Genomic DNA, 13,158 nt, shown 5'->3' with positions numbered 1-13,158 from the left:
AGCCACCATCAGAGGCCTCAAGGAGGCTCTAACTGGCAGCCTCATCAGGGGTCCCAGCAAATAACCCCTTATTCACGGGACACATAAAAACATCATCCTTCAGATGACTCTAGCCCTAGGGCAGAACACACACCTCCTGTTCCCCAGCACCCCAAAAGTGAGAGACCCAGAAGGCCTCCTTTCTACAGTTACAAACATCTGCATTAGAGAACTTATTTTTGTTTATTTTCGTGGGTTGATTTCTTTGGTTGTTACTATTGTTTGGTCTTGTTACGTGTCAGAACACTGTCTAAAAATAAAGCTGTGTGGGGAGAATTCTCAGAGCTTGTGAGAAAACCTCAAGAAAACAGTCTTGTAATCTGTCCCTTCTAAACAGGGGTTTGTTCTGGAAACATGACTTCATACACCTCCCAGGAGTGGGTTTGCTTCAGATTACACATTGCTACTTACTTTTGTTAATTCAAAAATAGTTCCAAGTGTGGGTTGTCCTTGTGACTGTATACAGTTTCAACTCATGAACTTTGCTCATGTGGCCCAGCTTAACCCTTCGAGTGTAAATTGTCTGATTCTCTGAATAAAGTTGACTGTTGCATGAGACTTTAGTCTGCTTCATTCTTGGGTTCTGCTTTCCCAGATTCATCCTCCAACTAGAGTGGTAACGCCATGTATCTCTGGCTGGTCTGTCACTTGCTATGTAGAGGAGTCTAACCTCAAACTTGTGGTGTTTTTCTACCTGTCTCCTGAGTGCTAAGATGACAGGCATGCACCTCCATGCCCAGGTGTGTGAGTGAGTGTGTGTGTGTGTGTGTGTGTGTGTGTGTGTGTGTTTTCAGGACATTTCCCCCATGTATGTGTGCATGGTGAGTGTATATACACATGTGAGTGTTCAGATGTGTACGTGGCTATGCAAGCAATTCTGTGAACACACATGTGGATACCTACAGTTGCTATTGGGCATCTTCCTCCTCAATCACTCTCCACTTTATTTATTGAAGTAGGTTATCTTGCTGAACTCAGAGCTCACCAGTTCTGTCCCAACATTCTGACTCAATATTCTGAGACTCGGAGGTGTCTTTTCAGCACATTTATTACCTTTACAGGGGTTGTTTTATCGTTGCCCTTAATGCCAACCTCCCTTTTATAGAAAAAACACGCTTTTACACCCCAGGTTTTCTTGAGATCTCCAGACTCAAACCACTGTGCACTGTGTATGGGGCAGGCTCCCTTTCAGCAAGTGAAGGGTGGTGATGTTCTCCTCCAGCCACTACCATCAATGAAGAGCTCTAGGTCACTCCCTCAACACGCCCTCCAGCCTTACTTCATCCTACCCCACCCTAACCCTAACCCCCCACCTCCATCGTCCCCTACACCCCACCCACCCACACCCCCCTATCTGTTGCTGATGTTGCGCTTCAGGTAATCTGAGTAGTGTGTCAGGAGGAATCGTTGGAAGGTACTGCTATAGAAGACTCTGGAAGGGATCATGTTCAGGAATATTGCCTGGAACAGAAAAAAAATGAGCATCTGAGACAAGAGCAGGGGAAAGAAATTACAACCCAGCCAGTCACTTAAGGATTCCTTTCTTTAAATGCCCTTTGACTGTCCTGACAGGATCTTTCAGAAGGGCATGTTCAAACAAGAGAGAGCTCACTCTGTGCTGACCACCCCACTACACCTCTTTTTTCCCTATGGAGCATGTGCTATTCCTTCTGGAAGCCCCATTTCCCAGGTGGCTTTGTACTCTTTCTGCCATGCTCCATTCCCTGTTTACTCATAGCACAGTAAAAACATTTCTTGTTGTTGGTGGTGATGGTTGTTGTTGTTTGTTGTTGTTGTTTGTTGTAAATGGTTGTTGTTGGTTGTGGTTTTTGGTTGTGGTTGTTGGTTTTTGTTAGTTGTGGTTATTGTTGGTTGTGGTTGTTGTTGGTTGTGGTTGTTGTTGGTTGTTGTTGTGTTTGTGGTTGTTGGTTGTGGTTGGTGGTGGTTGTTAGTTGTTGTTGTTTGTTGTTGGTGGTGGTGATTGTTGTTGGTTGTTGGTGGTGGTTGTTGTTGTTGGTGGTGGCTGGTTGTTGTTGTTGGTGGTGGTTGTTAGTTGTTGTTGTTGTTTGTTGTTGTTGGTGGTGGTTGTTGTTGGTGGTGGTGGTGGTTGTTGTTTGTGGTTGTTGGTTTTGGTTGTTGGTTATGGTTGTTGGTTGTGGTGGTTGTTGGTGGTGGTGGTGGTTGTTGTTGGTGGTGGTTGTTGTTGTTGGTGGTTGTTATTGTTGGTTGTTGTTATTGGTGGTGGTTGTTGTTGTTGAGAAGGGGTTTCTCTGTGTGGCTTTGGAGCCACACATAGAACTTGCTCAATAGACCAGGCTGACCTTGAACTCACAGAGTTCTGCCTGTCTCTGCCTCCCCAGTGCTGGGATTAAAGGTGAGCACCACCACAACCACCTGGCCAGAAAAACATTTAAGAGGCCCAACTTCACTGAAACACAGAGCCAAGGGAGGCAGGAGCTGCTGCATGGAAGATCCAGGTGTTCCTGTTTCTCCTACCCAAGAACTCCCAGGAGCCACTAAATGGAGCCATTCTCAGTGGATCCTTGGGGTTACTTACAGGCTGAGAACACAGGCCTCAATTCTTACTACTTTCCTTTACTGCTATCTCTGGATTACTGCAGCATGCTAGCCCTGAGAGCTTGCTGTGAGAGAAAATGGCTGACTGTCCCACCAGCAAGAAAGTGCAAGCCCCACCCCCACCCCCTACTCCCCCCTCCAAGCCCAGGATGTTACCACATCCTTCCTCCCTTGCTTCTAAAGAAGTCATTGACTACCAAGATTTCATGTGCAAAACATCCACAGGTTTCCTCTCCAGTCGCGACGTATTTCAAGGACTCCTTAACAAACTCGTCGGCAGTCTTGGTCACCAAGTTGGTGTTTAGGTACTTTGTCATTGGGGTTGAGACAGCATAAGGGGTCAGGACCTACGGAGAAAAATGAAGAGACCACGGCACAGAACTGTATAGCCCAGCAGAGACCCAGGCATGAACATGCATTTCACCATCCACCCCCAGCTCCTTTCTACCACAGCATTTGTGAACTGCCACACCCATACTCAATTCCCCTCTCCAACCAACACCCGGGATGAAGGGAGGCCAGTGGAAATCTCAGCATCAGGAGAGGCTATACCGGCAGCAGCTGGACTGGTCCATCATCACCACTAACCCATCTTCACAGGTACAACCTGTTTTGCAAGGGGCGATGGGTTACCTCCCACCCAGCCAAGGTTCCCACTTAGGAGGACCCACAATTGTCCTCCTCACCTGGATAATGATCCCTTTAGCTCTGTATTCCACATGCAGGGCCTTGGAAAACGTGCACACAAAAGCCTGCAGTGAGAGAGAAAACACCTCAGGTTCTGGCGATTGCTTCCTGCTGCCCTTACAGACAGGTCCCTCGGGTTACCAAGAGTATCACAGACACTTCTTGCGGGGAGGAAGAAGGAAGAGACTCGGATGACTTGTCACTCACCTTGGAAGCCGAGTACAAGGCATACAGAGGCCAGGGGCGAAGGGCTATCCCAGAAGAAATGTTCAAGATGAGGCCCCTCCTCCTGAAAGACAGAGAGCAAAGGCTTTACTGTTGGCGACTCCATTCCACCACAGTAAAGCCTCCTGAGGGCTGGAGCTGTCAGAACCCACCCTCTATGCTTCCATAGCCTATGACGGTTGGTTTTGGTAGGACATGCCACGTGGTGGAATCCATCTTGGATGGGGTGTGCTTCACTGTGACCTCCCCGTATTCTTGGGCTCTTACTTACATCTTTTGACATTCAATGTTTGTGTTTTGAAACGTATTTATGTTGCTATATAGTCCAGGCTAGCCTCAACCTTACTATGGAACCCAGACTGGTCTTGAATTTGGGATGATCCTCCTGCCTCAGCCTCCCCATTACTGGGAGAAATTCAATTCCCTTTCATCTTCCCAGTTAGATGCCTGGAGAGCGGTGGTAAGAAATTGCAATCTAGAATGCAGAGCTACCCCCGTCTTACTCTGGAAAAATTAAGCTTTTGGCTGTTTGCTCTTAATGAATAACAGGCAATGAAAGCCAGGCCCTAAAGAGTGTTGTAATGGGATGACGCAGTACAGACTGTTAGAGACTGACAAGGGGTGGTTACCAGGGAAATGGAGTACTCATTCTGACAGAAGATGGAATTCACCATTAAAAAAAAAAAACAAAAAAAAAAAGACATGGTCTTGATCTGAGAGCGATTTGCTTTTTTTATGTTCAACGTGAGTTAATTTTCTTTGAAAGCCAATGTGTTTTGAAACATCTGTTCTCCATCTCCCTCTAAAACATGTTACACTTGACCTTCACATATGCACATATATGTGAAAAGCCAGCCACCCCACCCCCATAACCACTGTGCTCTGTCTTCAGGGGTTTTAACAATCAGCTGGAGCAGCAGCTTGATGAACCAAGCCCCCTCCACCACCAAGTCCCCAAGCAAGGCGGCTGCCAAGGCAGGAAGGCCACCTTGTTCCAGGGTTCCTCTGTGAGAGGCCTTACCTTGATTCCATGTGTTTGAGAACAAGCTGTGTCATCTATAAGAGAAGGCCAGGGTTAAACCTTGAAAAAGCAACTAAGTAGCAATGAACAGGGTCCTTGGAGGAAGTTAGGGAAGCTTAATCTTCCCAGAAGACCTTGGAAGTTGTTGGCAACCTTAGAGGCCATTCTGGCAACCTGGGAATCTGGCTAGAAGCCACAGCAAGCAACCTAGACAGATAGCAAACCTAGACTATCCAGCGGCCTCTGGTTTCCTTCCTGTAAAGTCTCCCTGGAACAATGGGGATTGGCTTAAGTTGGCAGGAGCAATTTCTGAGTTCTCAAGGCCCTACCTATACCAGGAAAGAAGGAAGAGTATGGCAGCCATCACACTCTTGACCCAGGAGCTGGAACTGGGAACCAGCAGAACACTGAACATGAATCGAGCATCCTGTGCATCTCAACTGAGCCCACTCAGCACAGGTTCGCAGAAGCGGGCAAGAGAAAACAAAGATGCAATGTGCCCATGTGCCTAGGGGTCCTGCAGCAGCTCCTAGAGACTTCTCCTGTCACTGTACCCAACCACATGCACCAGGCCTCTGTGTCAGAGAGCCTCCAGATGTTCTTCCTACAGCTGGGTGGGGCTATGATAAGGAAGACCCGGAACTCTGTAACATCTGCCTCTGCTTCCAAGGGAAATGACAGAAGGGTGAGAGACTAGACTGAGTCCACACCATCTCTAAACCACACACACTATAAACACACATGCACACATACATACACATACACACACACAAACACACATGCACACACACACATGCACACACACATGCACATAGACACACACACATAAACACACATGCAAACACACATGCACATGGACACACACATAAACACACATGCACACATATATGCACATAAACACACATGTACACACATGCACATACACACACATAAACACACACATATGTGCATATAAACACACATGCATGCATATAAACAAACACACATAAGCACACAAAAACACACATGTGCATACATACAAGCACACATGCACACATATCTGTATAAATAATACATAAACACAAATGCACACATGCTTATAAATATACATATATACATATGAACACACACATGCATATAAACACATAAACACACACATACATATATACATATAAACACACACAGAGAGACACACACATTCACACACATACTCCGAGGGCACCACTTGCATCTTTTTGGATACCCTTGAGCATCTTTGGTGTCTCTCATGTGAGCTCACTAGCCTTAATGGGAGAATGATCTCAGTGACACAGACAGCCCTGTTCAGATGTTGTTCAACATCTGTCCCTGCCTCAAAGTTCCCAGTGTCTAGTCCCTGTGGTGGTTAATCTTCACCATTGGTTTGACAGGCTCTAGAGTCACTTAAAGACACAAATCTGGGTATGTCTGTGAGAGTGTTTTCAGAACTGTTTAACTGAGGATGGCAAGACCACCCTGAGTGTGTGTGACACCGTTCCTTGGGTTAAGTCCTGGGCTGATTAAAGGAAAGAGGGAGCTAAGCACCAGCTCCCATCACTTTCTACCCCTGACTTTGGACACAATGTGACTGACCAGCTGCCTCCTTCACCACCATAATGGACTGTACCCTCAAACTATAGCCAAACTATCTCTTCCTCTCTAGAGTCTATAGCTACTTATATCAGGGTGTGTGTGTGTGTGTGAGTCCGTGTCTCTGTGTGTGTGTGTGTGTGTGTCTGTGTCTCTGTGTGTGTCTGTGGGGGGGTCTGTGTCTGTGTGTGTGTGAGTCCGTGTCTCTGTGTGTGTGTGTGTGTCTGTGTCTGTGTGTGTGTGTGTGTGTGTCTGTGTGTGTGTGTCTTTGTCTCTGTGTGTGTGTCTGTGTCTGTGTGTGTCTGTGTGTCTGTGTGTGTCTGTGGGGGGGGTCTCTGTGTGTGTCTGTGTGTGTGTGTGTCTGTGTGTCTGTGTCTCTGTGTCTGTGTGTCTGTGTCTCTGTGTGTGTGTGTGTCTGTGTCTCTGTGTGTGTGTGTCTGTGTGTCTGTGTCTCTGTGTCTGTGTCTCTGTGTGTGTATCTGTGGGGGGTCTGTGTCTGTGTGTCTGTGTGTGTCTGTGTGTGTCTGTGTGTCTGTGTCTCTGTGTGTGTGTGTGTGTGTCTGTGTCTGTGTGTGTGTGTCTTTGTCTTTGTGTGTGTATGTGTGTGTCTGTGTGTCTGTGTCTCTGTGTGTGTGTGTGTCTGTGTCTCTGTGTGTGTGTCTGTGTCTCTGTGTGTGTGTGTGTGTGTCTGTGTGTCTGTGTCTGTGTCTCTGTGTGTGTATCTGTGGGGGGTCTGTGTCTGTGTGTCTGTGTGTGTGTGTGTGTGTCTGTGTCTCTGTGTGTGTCTGTGTTTGCATGTGCCCATACACACAGAAGCCAGTAGGGGACACCAGGAGTCTCCCCTATCCTTCTTCACCCTATTCCCTCAATAAAGGGGCTCTTACTGAACCTAAAGGCTGCTTGGGTTTTTTGTTTGTTCGTTTGTTGGGTTTTTTGTTTTTATTTTTGCTACGCTGGAAGCCAGCAGGCCCCAGCAATCCTGTCCCTGCTCCCCAGCACTGGGTTTACAGACATGTACAGCCACACTCAACTTTTTTATGTGGGTGCTAGGATTGCAAATACAGGTCTACTGAGCCACTTCCCCAGCCTCTTTTGCACAGTAACAATAAGATTAACTGTGACATCGTCCTTCCCGCCTTTCCAGTCCCTCACACTCTTCCTCCCATCTCTATGCCTGCTTGTACCCACTGCTCCTGGACAGCATCTTTGAAGAACTTAAGAGATGCCAATCATGCTTCCAGCCAACCAGGCTCATGAGGGTGTGGTGTATTGCTGAGCTTTATTTTATTTTCTTTGTTGCTTAGGAATTCAATGTCTATAATATACAGGACTTTCTAAAAGTACAAATCAAAGCATTTCTTCACTAAAGGATCAGAAGGTTGTCAAGTCCCTTTGGGGAAACCTAGATGATCAAACAGTCTAATACTGGGAGATCAGTGTTTAAAACGATGTTAAAAAATATTTGAATGGTAAGGTTTCAACAATGGTTGAACACATAAACCTCAAAGCCACATCAGCTGGGAACCTACTCAGCGCACAAAGTCTGTGAGCCCTCATGTAATAACCAAGCTGGAAGCTGTAACGTGCCAGTGCCGACAGGCAAACAAGCAATGATGAAATATCTATTGCCAGTTCAGCTTACCCACCTGAAAATAACTGCCTGGGGAGAGAGGCACTGAGCGGCTTCCTCTCCTGATGTCAGAAAACCAGTCCTCCACAGCCATTTCAGCCCCTGAAACTGAGCCTACACACACACCCCAGCAACCTAAAATCAGAGTCCCTACCTCACTCTCCCCCAGCACTGGTGACTGCCAAAGAGATCAACGGGGCTACCACACACAGTCGCAGACTCAACGGATGAGCTATATGTGCACAGGCAGAAAGCTCAGAGCTCACCCACTGGCTGTGTAGTGTGGTGGAGGTAGAGGGCTCCAGAACTCAGAGGAAGGGGAAATATTTTGCTCACACTAAGCATCAACTACTCACTGTGTCACACAGAATCTGGTTGTGTCGATTCTTAAGCAACACCTGTTCCTAAGCTGACTTTCCAGAGGCGAAGCCCTTTTCTTCCTCACACAAAGGCAAAAAGCAGACTAGCCTTGAGGGAATCGTGGCATAAATGACTCTACAGCTGACCCGAACCAAAGGACCCAAGGGCTCTACATACCCAAGACATTGCTTCCTCCAACACTGTTTGTGTGTCTCTGAGTAAAGGGAGGGGTGTGCGTGTGTGTGTGTGTGTGTGTGTGTGTGTGGTGTGTGTGCATGGCACGCATGTAGAAGTCAGAAGAACTTCAGCATCCTCAGGCACCTTCCATATTTTGAGACAGTTCTCACTGGCTGGAATCGCACCATGTACATCACGTTGGCTGGCTCACAAGCTTCCAGGGATCTACCTGTCTCTGCCTCCTGTTTAGACATCACTGGGATAACCAGCATATAACATCATACCTGAGGTTTGAATTCAAGACCTCATGCCTGCCGGGCAACTAACTGAGCCCTCTCCCCCAGCTGCTCCATCTAACACTCTTGGGAATTCAAGGTGGTTGGATAACTTGTCCTTTGCTGTCCAACCAATTAGCTGATGAGCTAAGCTTAGAACACAATAGACCACACACACACACACACACACACACACACACACACTAATCTGTAAAGGGTGCATTCTAAAATCCTGAATAGATATGATGCCTGAAGCCAACACAAACTATAAGTTTAACTTACAAATTAGACATAGTAAGAGATTAATGACTAATAATAAAATATAGCAATTATAACGGTGTATACCTTAGTATGAGTTATGTGAATGTGGCCTCTAGTCTAGAGAGAATCTTCCTTTTAGCATTCTGGAACCATGGCTGACCACAGATAACTAAACCACAAATAATGAGATGACTGGGCTAGAGACCGAGCTCAAAAGTGAAGAGCATGAACTGATCTCCCAGAACCCATGTCAGGAAGCTCACAACTGCCTATAACTCCAGCTCCAGGGCATCTGACAGGTGTGGCAGTCAAGTGTACCTACCCACACACAGGTACACATATATACACATAATTTTAAAATGATAAATAATCAACTAAATTTAAAAAAAAGTAATAGCTTAGTCCATAGAAGACTTTGAGCTTAATTAAACAAATACTGAACACTAAACACCTAGGAAACCCAGACCCTCTGCCATCTTTCCTGACCTAATGAATGTCTTCTTACTTTTTAGGGGATTGATTTGAAATCCTGAGGAAGTGTTAGCATCTAAAGGCCTGGTGCATTCCCAATGCAAAAACAGTACTGGAGAGAATGACCCTATCTCTATGCTTCCCTGATGGGAGCAGAGTAAGGCAGCCCCCTCAAAGAAGGTTTTAATGTGTTCATCGTACACATTCATCACGTACCTTGACTACAGAGGTGATGTTGCAGTGGATGAGACTCTGCAATAAATAATTACAGACACAAGTCAGCCCAGTCCTCGGAGAATCACACTGGGAATAAGTTGAAGCTAACGGAGCATTGAACGGGCAAAAGCTGAGTCACCGCAGCTCCATCACAAGCTCGGCCTGCACTCTGGCTCCTAGTGGCTCAGTAACATTGCTCCTACTCATATGTGCTACCCATAAGTGAGCCTCTGCAGGAGAGTTGCCTTGGAAACTCGGGATGAAGCAATCATAGGTGTCAAAGGAAGACAGAGATGGCCCCTGGTCTCTGATGGTTGGGCCAACTTCTGACAAAGCAAAGCCAGTGTGCATACAATAGAAATCACACTTCAATTTACTTATTCTTTTTCATTTCATTTTACATTCCAACCACAGTTCTCCCTCCCATCCACTCCCCTCATCTCCCCCTCCACACTTCAAATTTCGAATGTGTAGTTTCTCCAGGACTAGTGCATGTGGTATGATGTCCTCTGCCATGCTGGATCTTGACCGTATTGCAGTCAGCCTCTCTGCCCTGAGAAGCTATCCCATCCTTCTATAGTGCACCATGTCTGGAGCTGGGTTGGCCAGGAGGTAAGAAGTACTGAGCTTTTTTTTTTTTTTTTTTTACTTAGGATATTTTCAACTACAGATAGACTTACTGGGAGGAACCACATCATCATGGAAAACTGTGTTGAATTTCCAGCTAGACAAAGAAGTGATGGTCAGCACAGAGGGGGTTTAGATAATGCAAGATGAAGGTTCTGGGATAGAGAAGACAGGAGAGAAAATACTAGTGGGCAGGAGAGGGGTTGACGTACTCAGATACTGAGAGATATCTGGACTTCCCTATCGCTCAATGTAGGCTACACCTCCTCACTTGGGAAGGCAGACATGGCCGGGAGCTGGCTGCTCCCATGATACTAGAGCTATGAATTTACTGGGCAGAATTCCCCTTCTATGGAGCAGAGCACAAAGTCCCAGGGGAATGATACAGTGGTTAGGAATATTTTCATGGGCAGAGATAAAAAGTTCACACTTTGTGTCTAGTTCTAGGGTGAAGAGAAAAACATCAAGACAGTCACCACCACCACACAGCAGAGTCTGGCCTGACCTGGTTCCCATTTCTCTCCCACGAGTCCTGGTGATCAAGCCAGGCGTCCATATCTGGCTGAGAGGCAAGCGACACAAAGGGGAAAACTCACCTGGATCTCACCGGGAGTGTTCAAGAAATGGCTTGGGAGCAGGCTAGGGATCATTCCGACATTGTTGACTGGCAGAAAGAGGATAAGCAAAGGGTGTCAGAACAGGTGGGAAATCATCCTACAGAAACATGTACAAAATTATTTCTGTATATGGGTGCTCATTGCAATATGATTTAATAGAAACAAGGGAAGTGGATGCAGGCTAGGGAAATGAACCCAGTGGATAAAGTGACTCTTGCACCAACAAGGGGACCTGAGTTAGATCCCCAGCGCCTACGTTAAAATAGAAAAAGAAGAAGGAAGGGAGGGAGGAAGGGAGAAGGGAGAGAGTAGGGAGAGGGGAGTGAAGGGGGGAAGGGAGGAGAGAGGGGGCCAAGATGAGGGTTGGAGAGCCAGCTCATTGATTAAGAGCACTGGCTGCTCTTGCAAAGGACCCGAGTTCTAGTCCCAGCATCCACCCTGGTGGCTCATAATCAAGTGACAGTGTGAATCTATGATCTCAGCAGGCGCTCACTGCACAGTGAGCCTGGCTGAGTCAGTGAGCTCCGGGTTCAGTGACACACCCTGATTCACTGTGGAGAGCAACAGAAGAAGATGCCTGACATTGGCCACTGACCTCCTTATGTACACACACACACACACACACACACACACACACACACACACACACATGCATGCACGCACACACAATGGCTACTTAGAATATAAACACATTAGGAAACAACACTTGTGATACAAGGGTTTCTTTTAGCCATGCACCAGAGTAAGAACTCCCAATCATCTTTCCGAGACCTCCTGAGTGCTTGGATTACAGGTATGCACTGACATGCACATGACTTATAAGGTACTGGAGATGCAACAAGCCCTCTACCAGCCAAGGTGCTCCTCCGGCTCTGTGTTTCTGGTTTAATGGTACAAGACAGTAGGTGGATGCAATCCCAGTTCTGAAAAAGCCTGTTTGTACCTGGAAGGATATGCACCAAAACGCTGTTGCCAAGTCTGGAGGGCTTTAAGAAATTTGCCCTTCTTGTGTCTACCCATCTTTAACAATTTCTCCTCCAATGCTGTATTTTTATATTTTTACTTGTGAAAATGTAACTGTGGCTTAAATTTTAGGGAAACTTTAAAATCCAAGCCTTATTTTCTCCTTGTAATGCTAAGAGCACACTTTATGTGATTGCAAGATGTCTTCTCTCCAAGTACAGAGAAACATCTTGATTTCTGAGTGAGAAGTGAGTCCTTTTGTTGTCTGTGTGTGTGTGTGTGTGTGTGTGTGTGTGTGTGTGTGTGTGTACATATATGCCATGGCACAGAGAATGACTTGAAGAACTCAGTTCTCGTCATCCACCATTTGGCTCTCTGGGATGACTCAGGTCATCGGACTTGGTGACAGATGTCTTTATGCATCAAGCCATCTCATCAGGTCCCTTCCAAAAGGGGCATCAATACTCAGTTAAATACTACAACAATTTGTCTAAGCTGCCATAAAATAAACTGCTGCTAAGGTGATTATCATACTTACATGTAAAACCAAGATTTGTGTTTACTTACCTAAAATTCCAATTTCTAAGCCTTTAAGTTTTTCTTTAATATGGTCATAAATGTCTTCTTTGGTAAAATCTGCTTGTACAATCTTCACACGGCTTCCAGTGGTCCATTCTGTGTGAGAGACGATGGGTATTTCTAGCAAGCATGAGTAGAATCATCCCTCTTGACCATGAAGTCCCCAACATTAAAACAGACTTTGTAGGACTGGAGAGATGGTTCAACAGTCAATAGTACTTTCTGCTCTTACAGGAGATGAAGGCTGGTTTCCAGCACCCATATTAGGGACTCACAACCCCAGTAACTCTGGCCTCAGGGGATCTGACAGCCTCACCTGGCATTTTCAGGTACCTGCACACATGTGCACACACCCACACAGACACACACACATAAACACAATTAAAAATAACAATGAAATATCTAAAAAAAGAGAGTTGGGACTGTGCTTCTCAAAGTCATACCAAAATCATTGGAAATCTTGTCAGATACCTAGACCTGTTTCTACCCTGGACCTTCTGGTTTAGAAACACCAAAATGAACTACACATGCCACCAGGTGATTGACATAAACTCAAGTTTGAGTCCCTGGAGGAGCTCAGATGTTTTCCCAGCTCAACAGAATCAGTCCCCTCGGCATAGACACAGGTATCCTTTGCATGTGTCCTGTGTTTTTCTGCCTACAACCCTGAGGGAGTAGACACTCTTCTTCCCATTTTCCAGAGCAGCAAATTGAGGTTAAGTGTAGCTGACTAAACTTCTCTTTGCTTAGTGCCTTGTCAAGTTAGTGCCTGTTCTGTGCCAACGTGCCTGGTGAAGGCATGTGCAGGCAGCAGTAACAGCTGCAGGTACAGGTTCCCAGTCTCTC

The 13,158-nt window shown here is 46.2% G+C and overlaps 1 protein-coding gene across 1 annotated transcript in view; it reads right to left on the bottom strand.

Annotated features, from left to right (window-relative positions):
- Positions 1 to 2,768: 2,768 nt before the first annotated feature.
- Hsd17b3 (hydroxysteroid 17-beta dehydrogenase 3) overlaps positions 2,769 to 13,158 on the bottom strand; it is a 28,811-nt gene continuing 18,421 nt past the window's right edge. Inside the window, exons 4-10 of the mRNA XM_051194530.1 lie at positions 12,301 to 12,408; positions 10,750 to 10,817; positions 9,527 to 9,562; positions 4,550 to 4,584; positions 3,511 to 3,592; positions 3,303 to 3,368; positions 2,769 to 2,963 (exon numbers count right to left, since the gene is read on the bottom strand). Of these exons, the coding sequence (XP_051050487.1) occupies positions 2,769 to 2,963; positions 3,303 to 3,368; positions 3,511 to 3,592; positions 4,550 to 4,584; positions 9,527 to 9,562; positions 10,750 to 10,817; positions 12,301 to 12,408 (590 nt within the window). The remainder of the gene's footprint in view (positions 2,964 to 3,302; positions 3,369 to 3,510; positions 3,593 to 4,549; positions 4,585 to 9,526; positions 9,563 to 10,749; positions 10,818 to 12,300; positions 12,409 to 13,158) is intronic.

This window comes from Phodopus roborovskii, unplaced genomic scaffold (assembly GCF_943737965.1).
Source record: "Phodopus roborovskii unplaced genomic scaffold, PHOROB, whole genome shotgun sequence".
Taxonomy (NCBI): Eukaryota; Metazoa; Chordata; class Mammalia; order Rodentia; family Cricetidae; genus Phodopus; species Phodopus roborovskii.
The sequence above is the reverse complement of the archived record's forward strand: the minus strand, read 5'-3'. Positions and strand labels throughout refer to the sequence as shown.